Raw genomic sequence first — 23,947 nt, forward strand, 5'->3', positions numbered from 1 at the left:
ATATATATATATATATATATATATATATATATATATATATATATATATATATATATATATATATATATATATATATATATATATCTTGCCCATAGTATGAACGCTGTTATATCACCTGCGTCACGTCATTGTTTATCACGTGTCTGTCATTAATTTCTTTATGTAGCTGAAGATTGTGCCATGCAATTTTACGTCACCCGGGGGCCGTTCCACGTCAATATTTATCATGCTTCTCCTTATCCTGATTGAAGGTTGTTCCATAAAATGTTATGTCACATACGCCAAGTCATTTACAATATATGTGATATGCCATCGTAAAGGATGTGCCATGCCATTTTATATCACGTGTGCCACGTCATTGTAATGTGTGCCATGCATTTGCATACATCTATGTGCCATGCATATCAATTTTGATGAACGTGGTGCTGTGTCATTGTATATCACATGTGCGTGCCATCATGTGGCTTTATGGACATTCCTTTAAAATCTTAATTCACTAATCACACATCAGTTGTTTGCAGCTGCTTCAGTCTCGTATTTCCCCAATGCAGTGGCCTGGCAGCCCTTTGTAGTACCCTTGCGGAACAACTCAGATATCTAGGAAGCAAAGCCTTGCGTCAGCATTTCAGTCTGATCTCTAAGCTTGCTGTGTTGTTTATCTCTGCCTTGTCTTAACTCTGCTCCTTTAAGCGAAGCACCCAGTGTATGCTTGCAAAAATATTCAAAATTTGTATTTTACGTGTCCCACAAAACTTCAAATGGTGCTAAAAGGATGCAAAGTTCTGCCTTTTACCCATCTGCCCTTCAATTGGATTTGCATAACTGATAACAAAATCGGCACTTAAAATCGTAATGACTACAGCCCCAGAGTCAAGAATGTCATAATTTAGTCACAAGGTAGATAAATGTTCTTAGAACATTCCGGAAATGAGTGGGGTCATAATAACTTAATCGGCAGCCGTCTGCAATATCTGGAAAATATTTAGATGTTTTAGGAAATAGCACCAGAGAATGGCTTCCAAACATTTCTGACAATTACCCTGAGGTGAGAGGTATAAAAGCAACACATCCCTCTAGCGCTGTTTCAGCTTCTGTTAATGAGTGGAAATATTTGCAGTACCCCAGAACAGGAAAACATTACCGGTCAGTCACCGCTCGCAATTCTCCCAGGGGCAGGGGGGGAAAGGGGGTCACGCGGGTGTTACACGGGGCGGGAGTATGAGGTAGAATATAATTAAAGCTTACCTGATCCCGGTCCTGTGCCGTCACTGCTCCTAGGCGGTCCAGAACAGGCATGCTCCCTCCCCTCCTGTAGCGAATCACAACGCTGCAATGGCAGCGTTGTGACTGGTGCGGAGTTGGGGGGCAGTCTCCAGCCGGGCCCCTATAAGGAGGCCATTTTCTCTATGTAGGCAGCCTACATGGAGAAAATGTAGAGTTCGCATGACTGCTTTGGTTGGCCCCAGGGCCGACCAAGCAGTCAGGGCACTCAGAGTGGTACAAGCCACTCCTCTCCGACCCGCCCACTCACCCACCCCCAACCAGACATATGCTTCCACCCGCCCCCAACCAGGCATACCCCTGTCTGCTTTCTCGCAGCGCGAGAAGCAGAAAATGAAATGGTATTTAAAATACCATTTTATTTTCTGCTTCTCGCACTGCGAGAAAGCAGTGGAGCTGTGCTTTCGCAGAGCTGCAGACACTTTAAACATGCCTATTACAAAGTGGATTATTCTGCTGTAGCAGTTTCCATTGATTTCAGACTGAAAATGAATGATTATGAGTAAAATTAAGTGCCCAAAATTGCCGATAAATTTCCATATTTGTGCCGCTAAATTCACATATTTGTGCTGCTAAATTTGCTAATCCATGCCGCAATATCCTGGAGGGGTCTGTTCAGGCATGTTATAGTTAGAAATTGATTCAGAAAAGGGGGTGGTGATGAACAGAGTGCCTGAATTAAGCAGACCACTCTTACCCAGTCCAAAGATCAGGGCTTGATCCATCACCGTTTTTTAGCTCACTGCACCATCCCAGCTCAGAACTTGGCTATATGCAAATTAGTCTGTTCCTGTCCCAGTGCATGATGGGAACAGGGCAAACCAAACTACCAAGCCAATTCTTATACTGGGAAGGAAACAAGCTTCCGGGGACCGGTTTCTGCCATTTCAGGCGTCGTCGGCCCGGCTTGCTTGAATCCTGATGGTGCAATGAGCAAGGGACTCACATCTGAGTATACCCTTCCACGCTTATGGTGGACAAAATGATTCAGAAAAGGGGGTGGTGATGAACAGAGTGCCTGAATTAAGCAGACCACTCTTACCCAGTCCAAAGATCAGGGCTTGATCCATCACCGTTTTTAGCTCACTGCACCATGTCATGAATGATGTAATATGTGACGTCATCAGCAGTGCATTGCAAGGGCGCGAGTTATAGTTAGCTGAACTAACTATAACGGGTGAATTCCTATGGTTTTGTACTAGTGAAATGTCCAACTAACTAGAACGTCCCTGAAACCTATGGTTTTTTCAGTGAATATATATATATATATATATATATATATATATATATATATATATATATATATATATATATATATACATATACATATATATTACTTACTGGCAGTCGCCAGTAGGTAGTTATAGTTAGGACCTATTGTCCATAGGAAATTCACAACATTCTATTTCCAATAACTTTGGCGCCGGTTGATAAATCTTCGCAAAATTTTCAAAACTCGTGGGGCCCTACGGGCCGCTCTGGTCCGGAAAGTTTCGGTGGGGTTTCGGCAAGCGGGGGCCGAGAAAAAAGGGGGGTTCTAAAACATGGTTTCCCCCTGCAATTTCCCATAGGAAACTTTAGACATGGCTACAGCCCAAACTGCTGAACGGAATTACACCAAATTTGGCAAAGAGGTAGTTCTTGGTTCAGAAAGAACCCTTTTTGTGAAATGGTGTAAATCCATTCAGTAGTTGCTGAGAAAATCAAAAGTAAAAACATATATATCTCTATGGGTGTGCAGGATCCGCGCACCCTCCCGATCACGAGCTTTATGCTAATTGGCTGTCAACACTCCAAACCAGGAAGTGTTGGCAGCCATCTTGTGCCTGGGTAGAACCAAGGCACAAGAAAACAGAAAAAAACCACGCAAAACACAAAAAGGGGTCAGGGTACAAACACCATGACCCCCAAGGCCTGCTCAGGGTGTCCCACAAGGACCCCCAAGGCCCCCCCAATTTTTTTTTTAAATCGCGGGATGCGAGTAGGATCCGCGCATCCGGGTGCGAAAAAAAAAGCGCGGGTTCCTGTGCTTCGTTAGTATTTAGACCCCGGGTGGGCCAAGTCCTGGGGCAATATTTTAATGGTAATGGGGGCCCAGAGGGGCCCCCCCAGCCCCGGGGACCACCAGCCCCGGGGCTTTTCAAAATTTTGTGCAAGTGGCTCACAGCCCCCCCAGCCCCGGGGACTGCCACCCCCTGGGCTTGAAAAATACATGGGTGGGGGGCCCAAAGGCCCCTCAAGCCCCGGGACCGCCACCCCACGGGGATTTAATATTTCACATGGGGGGCATCCAAGCCCCCACACGCCCTGGGGACTGTCACCTCTCCAGGGCTCTAAATATTAAAATACGGGGGTCTGTAATGGACCCCCCAACCCCGGGGACCACCACCTCCCCGGGGCTTTGGAAATGTTGGGAAGGGGGCTGCGTGGCCCCCCTTTTGGAGCCCTGTGATGGCCCTGGGGACCGCCACCCCCCAGGGCCGGCTCCTGCAGTGTCCCGGGGTGCCGGCTCCTGCAGTGTCCCGGGGTGCCCACCCCTGGGACACTGTAGTTTGCTAGGCAGGGCGGGAAACCTGCTCTCTCTTCCAAAAATCAAAGCTGATTGCTTTTCCACACGGGGAGCTGCATCTTGGCAGCTCCCCATGTGGAAAAGCAATGCCGGCTCCCGAAGGATGCGGGGAGCCAGCGGGACCGTTGGGGGATTGGGGACCAGTTCTCTGGCACATACTGGAGGTACCTGGTGGGCTAGTTTGCCCCCAGGGACCCTAAGGTTTGAGGGGGAATTAATTCTCCAACTTAAAACGCGCCACAGGGTGTGTTTGCAGACATGTCACCTCAGGCCACACCCCCTTCCTTCACCATTGTGCAAATGCGCCCCCTGGCGAGTTGTAAGTTGGGGAATTAATTCCCTTTCAATGCTGAGGATCTCTGAGGGCCAACTAACCCAACCGTATGCGCCAGGGAGCTGCGTTGCAGACAGGTGTTCAGAGGCCACACCCTTTTTTACACCTCTCTGCAACGCAGCTCTGTGGCGCTTACTGGAGGTACCTAGTGGGCTAGTTTGACCCTAGGGACCTTTAGGATTCAAGGGGACTTAATCTCTCTCAACTTAGAACGTCCACAGGGTGTGTTTACACAGTTGGATGGGGAGGGAACGGGACCTGAGGTGACGTGTGCAAACACGTCCTGTGGCGCAGTTTAAGTTGGATAAATAATTCCCCTTCAATCCTGAGGGACCCTGGGGACAACTAGCCCACAAGGTGCTTCCAGTAAGCGCCACTGCGCTGCGTTGCAGAGAGGTGGTGCAGGCTGTGCCCCTTTTTACACCTCTCTGCAATGGCGCTTACTGGACGTACCTAGTGGGCTAATTGAATCTCTCAACTTAAAACGGCCACAGAGCGTAATTGCACAGTGGTGAAGGGAGGGGACGGGGCCTGAGTTGACGTGTGCAAACACGCCCTGTGGCGCATTTTAAGAGGTAGTTTTAATCCCCCTGCCCTATTATATACTAGGGGCTAACAGAGAAGGTCGTGCTAATCACAGGGGGACCCCAATGCATAGTGTTCCAGTGTATGTAGGTGTTTCCACTGTATTCTAAGTGTCTTTTCACATAGCACTGTCTCTAGGACTGGTTAGTCAGACTCAGCTACCACCAGTATCTGTCTGAAAAGTTGAGGGTACAGGATGATTTTGCAACAAGGCTTCTTTCTGCTCACTTTTTGGATAGGTTCCGAAGGTCTTTGGTTTTGCTGATAGATTTAGGAAAGTGTTGAAAAAAAATATATAAATCCCCACGGGCTCGGATTGTGGTTAATGGCGATCTCTCCACTGTAGTCAAGATAGGGCACGGAACTAGGCAGGGCTGCCCACTCTCTCCCATTTTATTTGATTTATATATAGAGCCATTAGCTCAGAGCATAAGATTAAATCAGAAGATCGTCCCTTTTGAAATAAATGGGTTTGTACGAAAGTTAGCACTGTATGCTGATGATCTGATTCTTTTATCATCTAATGTTAGCACTACATTTTCAGAGCTTGAAGCTGAAGCCCAAGTTTTTGGAAGACTATCAGAGTATAAGATAAACAATGAGAAAACCAAGATTATGACCTGGAACATAACCGATCAGGAGGGGAATTTTGCTAAAGAACTTACATACTTAGGAGTTATAATAACTCAGGACCCCACCCAAATCCCTAAGATTAATCTAGATAGACTCTCAAAGGAGGTCGATGTCCAACTAAAAAGATGGCAGAGCATCCCATTGTCTCTGTATGGGCAAGTTAATCTGATCAAGATGTGTGTCCTCCCAAAATACACTTACCTTTTTAACAACATCCCTTTAGAATTCAGAAAATCTGATATTCTTAAAGTCCAGGGCAGGATATCTTCCTTTATCTGGGCAAGTAAAGCGATCCGGTTATCCTGGAAGAACCTTATGCATAAACTTCAACGAGGGGGGGGTGTCCCTACCAGACTTCCAGCTGTACTGTTGGGCTTACCAACTAAAGAACTTTAGAATGTTATTGCTCTCTCCTGATAACTCATTGATAGCGGCATGTTTAAAGCCATTTTAGTAGTGGAAGAGAAGCTAGGTTTCATGTACAAGTTTGGCTCTCCTAAATTTTTCAAAAAAATCCATTTAAAGACTCCGCGTTCGGTGGTTAGGTTGTAGTCAAACTGCCGAAATTGTTTAGGACTATCCTATTATAGAGATTGGGTGCCAGTTTGGGATTATCCCGGTACACCGGAGTGTCTTTTGGACTCTCTTGCTTACCCACTAAAAGAGGCAAGAGTTGTACATTGGAGAGACCTCATGCTGGGCGATAAATGCCACTCCTGGGAATATTGGAATCATATTACCAACTGTACTCTGTCCAGGTTCAAGTTCTATCAGCTCTCTTCCTGGTGTAAGAGTCAATGCAGGCCACTCGTGGACGATAACAGTATGGAAAGCGAACTACAGGATTTAGAATCTAGGAAAAAAGAAGTGGCACAATGGTATAACCATCTCTTGGCAGCCACAGACAGAAAGATGGATCAACCATACAGAGCCTGGGAGAACTACTTGCCGAGCGAGGAGCTGGAAACATTATGGCAAGTATCTCTAGATATTCTTTACCCCCTGAATAAATCTGCTGCACTCAGAAAAAACACTTTCTTACACTCCATATAATCTACTGGTCTCCCTTTAAGTTATCCAAGATAAAGGGTGGTGGAGAAGCCAGCTGTATGAGATGCAGCCATCAGAATGCAGATGATGTCCACGTATTCTTTTCCTGCCCCAAGATACAAGAATTTTGGACAAATGTGGGTAGGACTATTAACAGAGCCCTGGGTCGCATCATGGAGGTAAGCTCATCTCTTATAGCATTTGGTTTTACTCCCGCACTGGGGGGAGTTTTAGACCCGAGAGGGCACCAACAAAGACTGGTGTTTTACCTGATTTTGCTGGCTAGGAGGGAGATTTGTAAATTGTGGCGCCAGATGACACCTCCCACTTGGAATGCTTGGTGGAGTCCTGTTAGATATTTCAGAACGCTGGATCAAAGAGTAAATGTTTATAGAGAAAACTCAGAAAAGGGGATGCTTGGGGATCTTTTGGATGATGCAGCATCTGGTTGAGTGTAGGGATAGGATAATGACCCAATGATTAAAACCTCTGGGCAGCTCAGGTTGTATGTTATGGGTATTCCCTGTAAAGAACATCAGCTGAGAGTGGAACCACCAAGCTAATACGCATCAGAGGTGGTACAGATCGAATGGGTGCTGTAGCTACGGAGGTCATATGAGATGAGTCAAAAAAAAAAGAAGGCTTCTTTTTGCTCTTCTGTTTGTTCTTTCTGCACGTTTTCCTTCTTCCAGCACTTTTCTTCGTCTTTGAGGACTTCTGTTGCTTCTTTCTGTATTTTTTTTTTCTTTCTGTGCGTTTTTTCTTTTTTCTTCACATTTCCTATCTCTATAGGCATAGTTAGAAATTAGCATTTAAAAAACCTTAGAAATTCACTGGAAAAAACCATAGGTTTCAGGCACGTTATAGTTAGGAATTAGCATTTAAAAAACCTTAGAAATTCACTGGAAAAAACCATAAGTTTCAGGGGCGTTATAGTTAGCTGGACATTTCACTCGTACAAAACCATTGAAATTTCCCTGTTATAGTTAGTTCAGCTAACTATAACTCGCCCGCCGGCAATGCACTGCTGGTAACGTCACATATTACATCACTCATGACATTGTCAGTGACATGTTAAACAGTTAAAACGAGAGCACATGTAAACTATAAAACGTGACATTTAAATGGGCGGAGCCGCATCTTCCTTCCATAGAGTACTCAATAACCAAAAAGCGTATAAACCACACCCAGTGTTCGATTAGTTTCGTTTTCGCGAGTTATTTATCCGTGTCCATTCTGTGATGCAGGTTCCCTTTTCTAGCGTTGGATTCTTGTTTTACGCCAAAAAAACATATTCCGGAGTTGTTAGTTGTTTGATTATGGCTCAGTAGATAGTTATAATACGTTGCTATTTGTCAATATTTAAACATTTATATCTTGAAGAAAGTGTTATTGCATGTTTTTGCCTTTTTTTCCTGTAATGTCAGCAGCTTGTTTTCAGAAACAGAGAGATTACAGCAAACATTGCTTCTTTTCTTGCTCCTTTGAGCTTATATATTGTGACTTTCTATATTATTATATTGACACTGTACTTCGCTTCAGAGGTGTTGGTGACCCGTCGGAACAAACCCTAAAGATTTATAATTAACGTCACCAGCTTCCAGTCGTTAGTCTGTTTTCCCCTGGGTATCATATAGTGTCAATATGTATATTATAATAAGAACAGTCATAGTGATCTCAGAGGAGTTCATGGCCCGTCGGCGCAAAGAGTAAAGATATATAAGCAACGTCACCAGCTTCTGGTTTTTGGTTTGTTCCACCCTTTTGATCATATACTGTGAATATGTATATTATAATTTTCACAGTCATAATGATCTCAGAGGAGTTTATGACCCGTCGCCATGAAGATCAAACATTTCGAAGTCCCAGAGAAAAGAAGCTCTGAAAATATTCACCGGTCGAAAGTATTTCGTTATTGATCTTCTGTTGTATTCATAACTTTATTTTCCTTTTCTTTTTACTGTAACAATAGTGTCAATATTTATATTGTAATAGACTGTCCTATTGTTACAGAAGAGGAATTGGAGATTTGTCTGCGCAATCTGAAATACAGTTACTAAGCTTTATAACGTACTTGATCAGATATTTTTTCAGTGAGCATATTTTACAAAATTGCAGTCTAAAAAATATAGCTTTCATACATACTTTCTTACTTTAAACATTTGATAAACCCTACTTTTCTGAATGTTATTTTCTAATTTCTATTTTTCTCAGTTGCGGTTCCTACTCACGTTCTGCCTATAGAATATATAGGACCAATACTATATATTATAATAGTACTATCCTATATATTCTTAAATGAGTATGTGATTTGTCAGCTGAACAGTGTGCGACCTCTAAGCGCTACCACAGAACGTTCCCGAATTCTACATAATACAAATTTGAAAAATGATAATGCATACATTTCTATATAATATCAAGTTATTTGTGTTTAACAGTTTTTTATTTGTTCTTCTGACCTCAGATGATATAGTGTGGGAGTGTTTTTTGTAGTACTTCTTTTCTACTTTATCTAAAAGTGACTGATGCCTCTTATATTATCAAGAATATGGAGCAACACTTTCTCACACTTTAGCAGAAAAAAGGAGGGTGTGGCCACGCTTAAGTGATATTTTATGAAATTCCATTTTTATGTGTCACCCCTTTGATATATACAGCGTCAGTTTCCGATGAAAGCTCATATGTAATTGCTAAATAAAAACTGTTTGAAACCTAGACTGAATTTTTTGCTGCGCAACCACACCTCCCCGTCAGAAAAGTAAACACCACAATATATTAATTGTGCTCCTGGGAGGTATCCCATCCGCAAACTTGATAAAAAGAAGACCGCAAGCCACTCTGTTATTTTTCCGCCATGATTTGCACACCCCACGTGACTCTATACGTGATAACAGTGAGCACTGCATAATAAGTAAACATTATTCCGCATTGTATTAAAGGAAGGCCGCAATACGGCGCATTGTTGTTTTCCCGATATAATTTCCACCGCTTACTGAACCCCCCTCCCAACATAAGTGAAACCCCGGGACTGCGGGGGCCCCAGGGAGCCCCTGCTATTATTTTTTTAAGAAATACCCAGGGGACCTAGCCCACCCAGGGGCCTTATTAAAATAAAACGTGGGAACCTGCAACCCCAGCCAATTGCGCAGAATATTTTTTGTAATGCTTTATTTGGCCCTGGGGGTCCTTCTGGGACCCCCTAAGTAGGCCTGGGGATCAGGGTGTTTCTACCCTGCCCCCTTCTCTTGTTTTATATCTTTGTTTCTCAGTTTTCTGGTGACTCGCTTCTAATGAGTCACAAGATGGCTGCCAACACTTCCTAGTTTGGAGTGTTGGCAGGCAATCACAGTGAAGCTCATGCTCAGGACTTAGGCTCCGCCCAGATATCACACCGTTTATTTTTCAATTTTCTCAGCAAATAGAGAATGGACTTACACCATTTAAAAAAAAAGTCGCTTTCTGATCCAAGCACTACCTTTCTGCCATATTTGGGGTAATTCCGTTCAGTAGTTTCGGCTGTAGCCTTGCACAAAGTTTCCTATGGGAAATTGATTTTTTTACTCTTATTTTTTGAATTTCTCAAAAACTACTGAACGGATTTACACAATTTTAAAAAAAGGTCGCTTTCTGAACCAAGCTATACCTTTTTACCAAAATTAGGGTAATTCCGTTCAACTGTTTGGGCTGTAGCTCGCTGCAAAATTTCCTCTGGAAATGAACATGGAGAAAATGCGTTTTGAGACCCACTTTTTTCTCAGCCCCCGCTTGGCGAATCACCTCCAAACTTTTAGGATAGGAGCTGACCTGGATGGAATTTCTTTTTGGAGAAGATTCGTCAAACAACGCCAAGGTTATTAGCAAATCAAAAAATGCTTTTCCTATGGAAACTAGGTTCAACTATAACTACCTACTGGCGACTGCCAGTAGGTGATATATATATATATATATATATAATATATATATATTATATATATATATTGTTACCACGAACACCTTTTGGGAAGGAGGGGGCCTGAGCCACAGGGTACTATTGGGAAGCTGGAGCCATGGTGCAAGTACCTCTGCCCTAACGGGACAATATTTAAGATGATGCAATGACCGAGGCACTTGCTTTGATGAACTTTGGAGTCAGCAGGCATATTAAAACTACGACTACCAGCATGCTTGCGGTGACGCCCACATGGGCGGGACTCGTGATTCAAATAAAATGTTCCAAACATACCGGCTTTGTTCCATCATACTTGCCAGTGAACAAGAGCTTTTCAGCTCGAAACGCGTATGGCTGTTGCTGGGGACTCGTGCATGGGGTGCAGCCTACCGCCTGTGGCATCGAGAGCGGAAACCCTTCCTTGTGTGGTGGCTCCACTTGTGGCAACTTTTGGAGAGAATTTTGAGCGGCTTGCTAGGTCGCGGAGCTGCCCCGCCACTGCTGTGGATCCTGGGTGTTGTTACCACGAACACCTTTTGGAAAGGAGGGGGCCTGAGCCACAGGGTACTATTGGGAAGCTGGAGCCATGGTGCAAGTACCTCTGCCCTAACGGGACAATATTTAAGATGATGCAATGACCGAGGCACTTGCTTTGATGAACTTTGGAGTCAGCAGGCATATTAAAACTACGACTACCAGCATGCTTGCGGTGACGCCCACATGGGCGGGACTCGTGATTCAAATAAAATGTTCCAAACATACCGGCTTTGTTCCATCATACTTGCCAGTGAACAAGAGCTTTTCAGCTCGAAACGCGTATGGCTGTTGCTGGGGACTCGTGCATGGGGTGCAGCCTACCGCCTGTGGCATCGAGAGCGGAAACCCTTCCTTGTGTGGTGGCTCCACTTGTGGCAACTTTTGGAGAGAATTTTGAGCGGCTTGCTAGGTCGCGGAGCTGCCCCGCCACTGCTGTGGATCCTGGGTGTTGTTACCACGAACACCTTTTGGAAAGGAGGGGGCCTGAGCCACAGGGTACTATTGGGAAGCTGGAGCCATGGTGCAAGTACCTCTGCCCTAACGGGACAATATTTAAGATGATGCAATGACCGAGGCACTTGCTTTGATGAACTTTGGAGTCAGCAGGCATATTAAAACTACGACTACCAGCATGCTTGCGGTGACGCCCACATGGGCGGGACTCGTGATTCAAATAAAATGTTCCAAACATACCGGCTTTGTTCCATCATACTTGCCAGTGAACAAGAGCTTTTCAGCTCGAAACGCGTATGGCTGTTGCTGGGGACTCGTGCATGGGGTGCAGCCTACCGCCTGTGGCATCGAGAGCGGAAACCCTTCCTTGTGTGGTGGCTCCACTTGTGGCAACTTTTGGAGAGAATTTTGAGCGGCTTGCTAGGTCGCGGAGCTGCCCCGCCACTGCTGTGGATCCTGGGTGTTGTTACCACGAACACCTTTTGGAAAGGAGGGGGCCTGAGCCACAGGGTACTATTGGGAAGCTGGAGCCATGGTGCAAGTACCTCTGCCCTAACGGGACAATATTTAAGATGATGCAATGACCGAGGCACTTGCTTTGATGAACTTTGGAGTCAGCAGGCATATTAAAACTACGACTACCAGCATGCTTGCGGTGACGCCCACATGGGCGGGACTCGTGATTCAAATAAAATGTTCCAAACATACCGGCTTTGTTCCATCATACTTGCCAGTGAACAAGAGCTTTTCAGCTCGAAACGCGTATGGCTGTTGCTGGGGACTCGTGCATGGGGTGCAGCCTACCGCCTGTGGCATCGAGAGCGGAAACCCTTCCTTGTGTGGTGGCTCCACTTGTGGCAACTTTTGGAGAGAATTTTGAGCGGCTTGCTAGGTCGCGGAGCTGCCCCGCCACTGCTGTGGATCCTGGGTGTTGTTACCACGAACACCTTTTGGAAAGGAGGGGGCCTGAGCCACAGGGTACTATTGGGAAGCTGGAGCCATGGTGCAAGTACCTCTGCCCTAACGGGACAATATTTAAGATGATGCAATGACCGAGGCACTTGCTTTGATGAACTTTGGAGTCAGCAGGCATATTAAAACTACGACTACCAGCATGCTTGCGGTGACGCCCACATGGGCGGGACTCGTGATTCAAATAAAATGTTCCAAACATACCGGCTTTGTTCCATCATACTTGCCAGTGAACAAGAGCTTTTCAGCTCGAAACGCGTATGGCTGTTGCTGGGGACTCGTGCATGGGGTGCAGCCTACCGCCTGTGGCATCGAGAGCGGAAACCCTTCCTTGTGTGGTGGCTCCACTTGTGGCAACTTTTGGAGAGAATTTTGAGCGGCTTGCTAGGTCGCGGAGCTGCCACGCCACTGCTGTGGATCCTGGGTGTTGTTACCACGAACACCTTTTGGAAAGGAGGGGGCCTGAGCCACAGGGTACTATTGGGAAGCTGGAGCCATGGTGCAAGTACCTCTGCCCTAACGGGACAATATTTAAGATGATGCAATGACCGAGGCACTTGCTTTGATGAACTTTGGAGTCAGCAGGCATATTAAAACTACGACTACCAGCATGCTTGCGGTGACGCCCACATGGGCGGGACTCGTGATTCAAATAAAATGTTCCAAACATACCGGCTTTGTTCCATCATACTTGCCAGTGAACAAGAGCTTTTCAGCTCGAAACGCGTATGGCTGTTGCTGGGGACTCGTGCATGGGGTGCAGCCTACCGCCTCTGGCATCGAGAGCGGAAACCCTTCCTTGTGTGGTGGCTCCACTTGTGGCAACTTTTGGAGAGAATTTTGAGCGGCTTGCTAGGTCGCGGAGCTGCCCCGCCACTGCTGTGGATCCTGGGTGTTGTTACCACGAACACCTTTTGGAAAGGAGGGGGCCTGAGCCACAGGGTACTATTGGGAAGCTGGAGCCATGGTGCAAGTACCTCTGCCCTAACGGGACAATATTTAAGATGATGCAATGACCGAGGCACTTGCTTTGATGAACTTTGGAGTCAGCAGGCATATTAAAACTACGACTACCAGCATGCTTGCGGTGACGCCCACATGGGCGGGACTCGTGATTCAAATAAAATGTTCCAAACATACCGGCTTTGTTCCATCATACTTGCCAGTGAACAAGAGCTTTTCAGCTCGAAACGCGTATGGCTGTTGCTGGGGACTCGTGCATGGGGTGCAGCCTACCGCCTGTGGCATCGAGAGCGGAAACCCTTCCTTGTGTGGTGGCTCCACTTGTGGCAACTTTTGGAGAGAAATATATATATATATATATATATATATATATATATATATATATATATATATATATATATATATACAGAGAGAGAGAGTGATAGATAGATAGATAGATAGATAGATAGATAGATAGATAGATAGATAGATAGATAGATAGATCCCGGCTTTTCATTATCTAGGAATCTTATTTGATGAGAAATTGAACTGGAAACAGTAGCTAGAGACGAAGGTAGGCGATATAAACAAACCAATGGGAGCCATTGCTAGCTATGCCCGCAGACTAGGTACATGGACCCCGGGTGTGGTTATAAAGCTCTACCAGTCATTTTGTATATCCATGGCCTTGTATGGAAGTGAGGTGTGGGGCTATAAAGCGACCAACAAACTTCAGATCACAGAAAATATGTTTCTGAAACGTATATTGAAGGTCCCATGGAGCACCCAATTGTTTACTGTGCATGAGGAACTAAGGGTAAATTATGTAGCAGACATGGTGGCAGTAAAACCCCTGACCTGTTGGTTGAAAATCTGGTCTAATAACGAGTTGGCCCTCAATCGACTGATTGTATCAGATTGTTTATCACTAGACCATGCACTAAAAATTCCCTGGCTGCGCTATATTAAAAAGATATCTGTTGCTTTGGGCAGTACAAACTTTTTTTTTTTGCCTGACTCAGTGAATCCCTGGCATTTGAAGGGCTATTTTTTTAATTCACCAGGGCTGCCAGTGAAAACACTGAGCTAACAAAGCCAGTGGTGAGAGGACATGCTCTCCTAAAATCAGTACTAGGGCATGGAGAATTACCTATGTAGGTTGCGAAATGCCTCTGAGAGATTTTTAATATCTTGTTTTAGATTTTACCAGCTTTATCATTTTAGCTCAGCTGGCTGGTTTTGTTTTACATAATGAGATGAGAGGTCCCTGTGATTGCGACAATAGGTCCCCACAGGACACCCTACATTTTGTACTTTTATGTAAATATTTTATTTACCCTAGGAGAATGTATCTTAAACTTCTTTTAAAAGCGATACGTTTTAGACGAGCTCGTGTTACCTTAATGTATCTGCAGCTGCCACCCACTACCCATTTTTTAAGAGCAGCACTTAGATTTAGAAATACCAGATGGATTTATAATTGATTGGATGTTTCTCTTTTGCACATTATTTAGTTTGATACACAGTTGTACTGATGAATTGTGTTAAGGCTTGTCTTTGTTTTATTATTGTATCTTTTATGGATGTGATTACCTCAGAATAAAGATTATTCGTATTGTGATGGACGGACGGACAGACGGACAGACAGACAGACAGACAGACGGACAGACAGACAGACAGACAGACAGACGGACGGTCGGACGGACGGACAGATGGACAGATAGACAGATAGACAGATAGACAGACAGACAGACAGACAGACGGACGGTCGGACGGATGGACGGACGGACGGACGGACAGATGGACAGATAGACAGATAGACAGATAGACAGATAGACAGACAGACAGACGGACGGTCGGACGGATGGACGGACGGACAGATGGACAGACAGACAGACAGACAGACAGACAGACAGACAGACAGACAGACAGACAGACAGACAGACAGACAGACAGACAGACAGACAGACAGACGGTCGGACGGACAGACGGACGGACAGATGGACAGATAGACAGATAGACAGATAGTCAGATAGACTGGTAGACAGACGGACGGTCGGACGGACGGACGGACGGACAGATGGACAGATAGACAGATAGACAGATAGACAGACAGACAGACAGACAGACAGACAGGCAGACAGACAGACAGACAGTCAGACAGACAGACAGACAGACAGACAGACAGACAGACAGACAGATAGATAGATAGATAGATAGATAGATAGATAGACAGACAGACAGATAGATAGATAGATAGATAGATAGATAGATAGATAGATAGATAGATAGATAGATAGATAGATAGATAGATAGATAGATAGATAGATATGGTAAAATATGTGGAAAACAAACTCAAGCACTCAAGAATTAATGTGTATTGTTAAACTGTTACCAATATCTTAATGAGATCTTTTTCTTCACAGTCAACAATCTCTTTCTTCAGTTTTTCTTGTGTTTTCTAAAAAGAAAGAAGCAAAATTATTAATCGTTTATTTAAAAACATATATCACTATCATGCTCTAAGCGAAGTGAACTAAACACACATACATATTCACTTTTTTCATCCATTTCTGTTTTCCACAGCTTTGCTACTCTTTTCTCCAGTTTGTGCACATGAAAGAGGGCTCTACCCTCTATTAATTATGATTCAGTTTCTTCTCTATTAACCCAGATGCTCTCCTTTGTGCTTGCTATCTTTGGGTGTGCTGTACACCATAATATTTTTCGGTTCTGTGCTGCACTCATATCAGATCTTGGTACCCATTACATTGTTTTTTTCAGCTGGTGGGCAGGTGTGGACCTTTCATTGTGATTGTTCTGCTACCACACTCATGCTATAATGGGGTGGTTCATACAGTGTGACATGGACTACTGCTAGTGTTCTAACATTCTATCTGAATGGGCCTTACTTGTGGTTTTCTGCTATTGTTGACACAGCACAATGGGACTGCATTATGTTGGGATTTTTCTCCTCTTGTTATGGAGTGGGCGTGTTCATTAAAATTATGATTCAGTGCTCTGCTTTACTCGTGTTTCATTGAGGTGAGGCTTATATTGTCATTGCTCTAGTGTGCACCCATGTTGCATCTGGCTGGACTTTTGCATTGGGATTGTTTTGCTGTGGCCCTCATGTTACAGCTGGATAGACCTTGCATTGAGATTCTTCTGTTGTTGTAGTAGTCCTGCCTTAGCTGAATCTGGCACACTCTGTGAATGTTCTGTTGTTCGGTCACGTTGCCAGGAGTTGGGGCTTACATTGGGAATCAATGCCTGTATATTATTATTGCAGTCTCATGGTTTCTGGGTGAGTCAAACACTACGCTTGTTCTTGGTAATGCTTTCTATGCATCTAGGTCAGCCTGCCATTGTTGAATATGCCTGATATTGCACTCTTCTGTCATCTGGAAGTTGTTTAAGGCACGACATTGTATGGTATGTCTGTAAGTCCAGGCACATGTGAACACCAAGCCCACGCATCTACTGGTGCAGTCCAGCGTGTCCAATTATCAAGCGTCATCTAGTTGAAAGACTGACCGTATAGTTAGAGACCATCTCTGGTACTATGTGAAGACCAGTGGGATGCTCTGGATGATCGTATGGTGGAATTCTGGAGCTCTTTTTTGCTTACACATCATCCAGATCTAGTTATGTCTAGCCAAAAGATCACTGTGCATGATTTGGACATCTGTTTAGGTCTTCACATAGAAAATTGCATTTCTCTTTCATGGGCCATCGAGCAGCCATGTGGGCTCCGTCCAGCATTGGATGAGATTGGTTGGGCACTGAGGGGCCACAGGGGCAAGAGACGTATATATAGAAATAGTAGGTAACAATATCAAAATGATCAACCCCAGGAGAAGTCAGAGATCTCCCAAGCTGGTGTAGTGTGGAAGCTCTCAACAGGAAACAGAAGACTGTGCTTAGAAGGACCTGGGTACATGGCCGGACTGAGGAACCAAAAGCCCCCCTGGCAAGAAAACCAAACTAGTATCGCTCCCTTTCCTTCCATCCATTCCCAGTCTGCTTTCCCGCCTTTCTCTTGCCTCGCTCTCTGATCTCTCTCTCTGTTGGTCCTTCCTCTTTCTCTCTTGATGCCTGCTGCAGTTAATCTCAGGGACCTGTGGAAAGTGACAAAGGCACCAGCAGTGGCCCTTTGCTTTCAAAACCAGCCTTCAGTAGCCCGAGAAATGCCTGATGAATAAAACGCCAGGTCATCCCTACATGGGAACTACACAGGAGAGCTTACATTCAACTGACCATGACAGTGTCAGACAATTCCCCAAATCATGATGCCAGGTGGGTGATGCCTTGTGATTATTGGTGTGGGTACCTATGCTTCCTGCTGGCAAGAATGCATCAGTGCTCAGGGGCGTAGCTTCGGAGGGGTGGGTGTTTGGGGTGTTACACCCCCTAATACATTTATTATTTAGTAAATAGTTTGGTACAGGAGCTTTCAGTTGGGTATGGAAAGGTGGTGTCTGTCAGATTTCACCTGGAATTTATTTAAATACTCACTCAGACAAAAACACAAACTCGTCCTTCATTTTGGAAGGTCTTAAACCATGGTTATTTTACAAATAAGCCCCCCTCATGCGCTGCTTCTCATGTAATAATTACCATGATATGCTAGCGTGATTGTAGGAAACTCAGAAGCTTCCACCCCTCCAGTCTTACTGACTAAGCTACTGCTCTGTCGGGGCTATGTTGGTTGTGGGGATGAGCTCTCTGTCTTCCTTGTATCAGCTGTGTTGGGGGATTGAGCAATTGTTTCTATATTACTCACTGTATTACCTTGATAAAGTCTGCAATGTTTTTATTTTTCCCAGAGAACAGACCAATGTGCAACAGTCAACATTAAGCAGGGCATTTCCCACTCACCCAGTTCAGGACACATATGCCTTTAGCAAGCCATCAGACTGTTTCCAACAATATTTGGAGACTTGGAGACATGAAGTGTGATAAAAACATGCAGGACACAGACTGAACACTCCACATGCACACATCCCAGCACACATGCTTATTAGATGGCTGGCTTGTCACTGCCATTTCTACTTGTCAACAAAACTAACCACACAAACATATAACAGAATATCACAAGAAAACACTATATATTTCCAACACAGCACCAATATAGCTGAGAAGAGTTCTTGCCAATAAAATACACCACATGTAAATATACAACAGAAAAAAATTGACAAAACTCTCCTCTTAAATGAAATCCATCTCAGAAAGGTCATAGAACTGGGCTATTGAGAGGTTCTTCACAACATTACCCTTCAAAAGACACACGTAAACCAGCTCATATACATAACATGTTTATTTTTAAGGCGCATGTTCATCACCTGGGGCACCTTTTGTGCTGAATAACAGATGTTTATTGTTACCTAACTTAATGGTCCCCATTTCATCATTCTTGAAAGGATAAAAAGCTGAATGGACTTGCTGGAATGTAATCCTTTGACCATGAGGTCAGACAAGTTCTTGCAGTGGTTGCATTAGTCCACTGAGACGGCATACCCGGCTTTATAAAGCACACTTGAGATATACCAAATAGATAGCTGCAAAGGATAGCATTCTGTCACAGCATGTAGAAAGCAGTACAGCGCCCAGTATATCTGTATCTGCAAGCAAGGCCGGACTGGCTGTAGCAGGCACTGGGCATTTACCCAGTGGGTCGGAGAAGTGGGGGCTGGTTTTGTGCCCGTGGGGGCCTGTTTTGTCACTGGGGGCCGCCTTGCTCCCAGGGCCAGTCGAGCAACAATCTGCCAGGGCTTGTTGCTGTTTCCAGTCCGGCCCTGTCTGCTAGTCTAAAGCCAAATGTCTTAGGTAAGATTCGCACAGGCACCTGGTGAAGCTATGTGGACACATTTTCTCTCTGACACAAATATCGTACACCCACTGTCCTATGGTTTTTCACATTGCCACGAGCGATCCATCAAAACCATAAATAATCATTTGAATGTCAAACCAAAACTTAACCTCAAATCAAAGCACACAATATAACACATGGAAATGAACACTCGACCCATATCACCAGAAGATGTTTCAGATTCCAGACCAGTGTAGGAGTGGTCTGGAATCAACTCAATCTGCTTCACTACTAAACCATCCAGTCCATAATCTACAGCTACCCAGGCCAGACTGTATACTATACAAATGCCAATAACATTACATAAACTATTTGTAGCTTACCAAAATTGTCTGGAGTTCATGGGGAGTGCACTTTGATTGGTACATCAGCATTTCCTGAGCAATGTCTTTTCGGTTTTCAATTTTATTCATTTTGTCATAAGTATCAGTGTTCAGCACCGACCATCCAAGAAACTGGGTGAGAGCCTATAGGGAAACATATGGAAGAAAAAATGTCAACGATTCTCTTGGACATAACTTTTTACCATGATCGTTGGTTATTTGAATACCTGGGGGCAGATTTACAAGCCTCTTGCGACACTTTTGCACTGCCGTTTTGTCACATTTATGACGCAGCAGAGGCGTAAAAAATGCAGCCAATTTACAATGTGACTCATCTAGGGATATACGTCACATTGTAAAGCCCTGCATCACATTATACCTGCGTCAAGTATAATGTATGCAGGGTGGGCGTTCCCACGCAGGAAAGCCTCGTAAAGGTTATGCAGTGAAATCTACAAGATTTCACTGCGTCACTTCTAGTATTCCACTGCGTCAAAACCGTACGCCTGCTTGATGCAGTGTAGTGAGATAGCCCTCAAAATGCATTGTTGGAGTTGCGTCGTGCTTGCGACACGACTCCAGTAATGCGTGACTTTTGCCCCAACAGATCCGTCAGAATTTCTGACACATCTGGCAATCTTTGCTCCATGGTGCGCAGTATTGTAAATACAGAGCAAACACAAGGAGATGATGGATGGAGCGCTGAAATTTTTCAGACACTCACCCCCAGTCACAGATCTGGGTTGAATCCATCATCGTTCTTTAGCTCACTTCGCACCCCCTGTTCAGACACAGCTGTATGCAAATCAGTCTTGACCCTGTGCCGATTGGGAACAGTCCAGCCCGAACTGCCAAGCCATGTCTTCCCTGGACCGGAAACAAGCATCCTGGGACTGGTTCTGGGCTAACAGCCCTCATCAGCCAGGCTAGCTGGAATCCAGTAGCAAAGTGAGCAAGGGACCTACGTCTGGGTATACCCTGCCAACTTAGGACGAAGAAAGCAAACACAAGGAGATGATGGCCTCATGGGAATAGTCCAGCCCGAACTGCCAAACCATGTCTTCCCTGGACTGGAAACAAGCTTCCGAGGACCGGTTTCGTGCTCTGTCCATCATCTCCTTGTGTTTGCTTTGTTTGCCCTATGTTGGCAGGGTATGCCCAGACATGGGTCCCTAGCTCACTTTGCCACTGGATTCAAGTTAGCCTGGCTGATGAGGGCTGTTAGCCCTCATCAACTCAGATCTGTGTCTGAAAAGTTTCAGCGCGCCATCCATGAGCTCCTTGTGTTTGGGCTGTATTAGAAATACGGCGCATCCATGGTGGCGCAAGGGTTTCTCAGGGTGTCGCAGGGAAAGTGACACATCTCTACAAATGCGTCACTTTCTTGTAAATCTGCCCCCTGGTGCTTGCCCCTGTGCAGGCATGCATGTCTCTACATAAAGAATCAAGGTTTCAAGCAAATTGAGACCATTAATTTTCTGAAACTTGAGACTTCAGAGATCTCAAGAGGTCAAAGTATGATCTTCAGCCAGTTATGGCATGCTAGTTTACTTCACTCACATTCTGGTACTTGCACTTTTCCCATTATAAATGGCAAGTAACATAATGCAAACTGGATGGGTTACTCAGAAAGGACACAGACCAACTTGAGGGAGCCATCTCATTTCTCAGACAACTAATTTGAGCATCTTTAATAGTATGCTCCCCTTACATTCGCTTGGATCCTGTGCCAAATAGATCGCTCCTTCTAAAATGGCTGCCTGTCAGATTCTTACCTATAACACTCGAGATAATTGATACGAGTGAAAGAGCATTGGGAGCTGTCTATTTTCAAACAAGATAAATAAGGTAAACTTCACAATGTAAATGACTTTAACGAGAACAGATTTTTAATGATTCAAACCAACTTCAAGCATGCAAGCTCCCCTCAACAAAAAGTTTACAACAGGAGTTTCACACAATTACAAACTCTTCTTGCAGTATACGTGTAAATTCTGTGAAATTAAGGTGGTGTGGTGATGTGTAGATTGTTTTGTCTGCATGTTTGTTCCATCCTATTGTTCTGTTTTTATGGGTTGCGTTCACTGAGGATTAACACCACATTTCATTCGGCCTTTGGTGCTTGGTGGACTACTCAGAAACACATTTTACTGTGTTGTGAAATAAAACCAGCGTTACATATTTCTGTTCAATTCGGATAAGATTGAGCTTTTAAATGTCATGATTGAAGACAGTTCAAAAGTAGGGGAATTGAAGGCCAAATGTATGTATCACTAGGGAATATACGTATTTTAGGCTTGGAGAATCAGGGAAAAACTCAAGTATTAGTAACCAAAATTCAAAGAGAGGGGGAAGTGGAGCCTCTGGAAAAGATCCTGTACCGTAGCTCCAAAGGACAGTGTAAAATACAAGAGGAGGTACTAGTTCCTGGGGTAGATAGAATAAAGTGCAGCCTGTTGTGGTTGCATAAGGGGGTGTCTTCGAAAAGGAATGAGAGGGTGAGTGGAGAGAATGATCCTCCTGTGTATGTTATGCCCTCACACATCCTTGCGAGTGTAAAGCGTCATCATTGGGCACTGCTCCGCATGGGGGGGGGCGCTGCAGTCCCTCATGGGCCCTTATAGATTCCACCAGCAGACTGGGCAGGCTGTTAGGTCGCCCGGAGACCAGTGGCGGGCACACACTCAGCTCCCTCTTGAGTCTACCTTATGTACAGGGTGAATCATGCTGCCCACGTACAGCAAGCCACATGGGCATTGCAGCATGTAGACAGCATACTCAGTCCTGCACGAAAGAAACCCTTTAATCTTTTTCACTCTTTTGGATAATCCGGGTGTATATGTGTGTGTATTCTTCCCATGCCCACAGGCTTTACATTTCATACACTTAATAAAACCTTCATTTTTCTTTAACCAGGTTTGCCTGTGTGCTTTGCTGCTGAGAATCATGTTGCTGACTAGCATTTGCTTGAAAGAGCGTGCCCTACGGAACGTGATTGCTGTTTTTTTCTGCACTAGCTTCCCCAACAATGGATCATTACGTATGAGGTGCCAGAGTTTGTTGAGTATATTCCTGACCTGACCATGTTGTCGATTGAACGATGTGATCATTCTTACTTGATTACTCTGAGAACTCTACCTTTAGAATTTTTGCTCTGGCTTTTATTAAACAGGATATCTTCCCTGCTTCTCTTTTTAGCTTTTTTAATTGAAACTTGGACATTCTCATCCCCGTAGCCCCGGGCTTTTACGGATTGTTCTCAGGCATTCCCCGTACGGTATGCTCCTGATTAGATTTTGCGGGTGGAAGCTGGTTGCATGTAGCAACATATTCCCTGCTGTTGGTTTTCTGAAGAGTGTTGTATGTAATTTGGAGTCCTTTACGTACACTCTCAGATCTAAAAAAATAACTTCACTCCTACTGACTGTGCTAGTAAACTTCAGATTTAAAGAGTTATCTTGTATTTTCTTGATGAAACTCCTAATCGAATCTTCAGTCCCTCTCCACACGACAAAAAGGTCCCTGATGAAGTGACTCCAATGAAGTATATTCTCTTCCCATTCTTTGTGAAACTCGACCCGGATCACCTGCTCCTCCCACCAGCCCATATGCAAATTAGCATAGATGGGGGCGAAGCAGGTGCCCATCACGGTTCCACAGACTTTATGGTAAATGTCATTGTTAAAGAGAAAATAGTTGTTTTTTAAACATACAGAAACCATCATCAGTAGCATTTGTGTGTGTGACCATAGACCAATAGGGCGTTCACTCAAGAAGAGCTTTGTTGCTGTAAGCCATCATCGTGCCTGATGCTGGTATATAAAGTTGTACAAAAGGGGGTGATGATGGATGGAGCATCTGAACCAATCAAACACTCACACCCAGTCAACAGATCTGGGTTTAATCCATCACCGTTCTTTAGCCCATTCTGCCACCCCTGTTCAGACATGGCCATATGCAAATCAGTCTGACCCTGTGCCTCATGGGAACAGTCCAGCCCGAACTGCCAAGCCATGCCTTCCCTGGACCGGAAACCAGCTTCCTAGGACCGGTTTTAGGCATTCCAGCCGTCTTCAGCTGTCTAGGCTTTCAGTAGCCGACATGGACCTCATGTTAGATTTGAGAATAATGGACCATCCCACCCGGAAGCGACATTGATACTCGAGGAGAATCGATACTTGTCAGTCAGGATGAATCAAGACCTGTGTCAAACAACCAGGCACTTGAAGTAGCAAGAGAACAGGGAGTGGATATTGGAAGTAATGCACCAACTACATTCCGGCCAAACTCCAGGTTCCTGTCTATTACTGCAAGAGACTCGGTGGACATTTTTAATGAACTATTTGTAAATGACTTGAAGAATCTTGAAAAATGCACCCGTATTAAACATAAGAATTTCACTCAGCATGAAAAAGAGTACTCTGCGTTAATCACTAAATTGAAATCTAAACAAAGCTGTATTGTGAGA

The 23,947-nt window shown here is 44.5% G+C and overlaps 1 protein-coding gene across 1 annotated transcript in view; it reads right to left on the reverse strand.

Annotated features, from left to right (window-relative positions):
- The window catches only part of PDE6C (phosphodiesterase 6C), a 348,347-nt gene that overhangs the window by 162,938 nt on the left and 161,462 nt on the right, over positions 1 to 23,947 (reverse strand). The window contains exons 10-11 of the mRNA XM_078641134.1: positions 19,480 to 19,623; positions 15,680 to 15,745 (exon numbers count right to left, since the gene is read on the reverse strand). Of these exons, the coding sequence (XP_078497260.1) occupies positions 15,680 to 15,745; positions 19,480 to 19,623 (210 nt within the window). The remainder of the gene's footprint in view (positions 1 to 15,679; positions 15,746 to 19,479; positions 19,624 to 23,947) is intronic.

The sequence above is a fragment of the Lissotriton helveticus genome, chromosome 5_1, assembly GCF_964261635.1.
Source record: "Lissotriton helveticus chromosome 5_1, aLisHel1.1, whole genome shotgun sequence".
In the NCBI taxonomy this organism is placed as follows: Eukaryota; Metazoa; Chordata; class Amphibia; order Caudata; family Salamandridae; genus Lissotriton; species Lissotriton helveticus.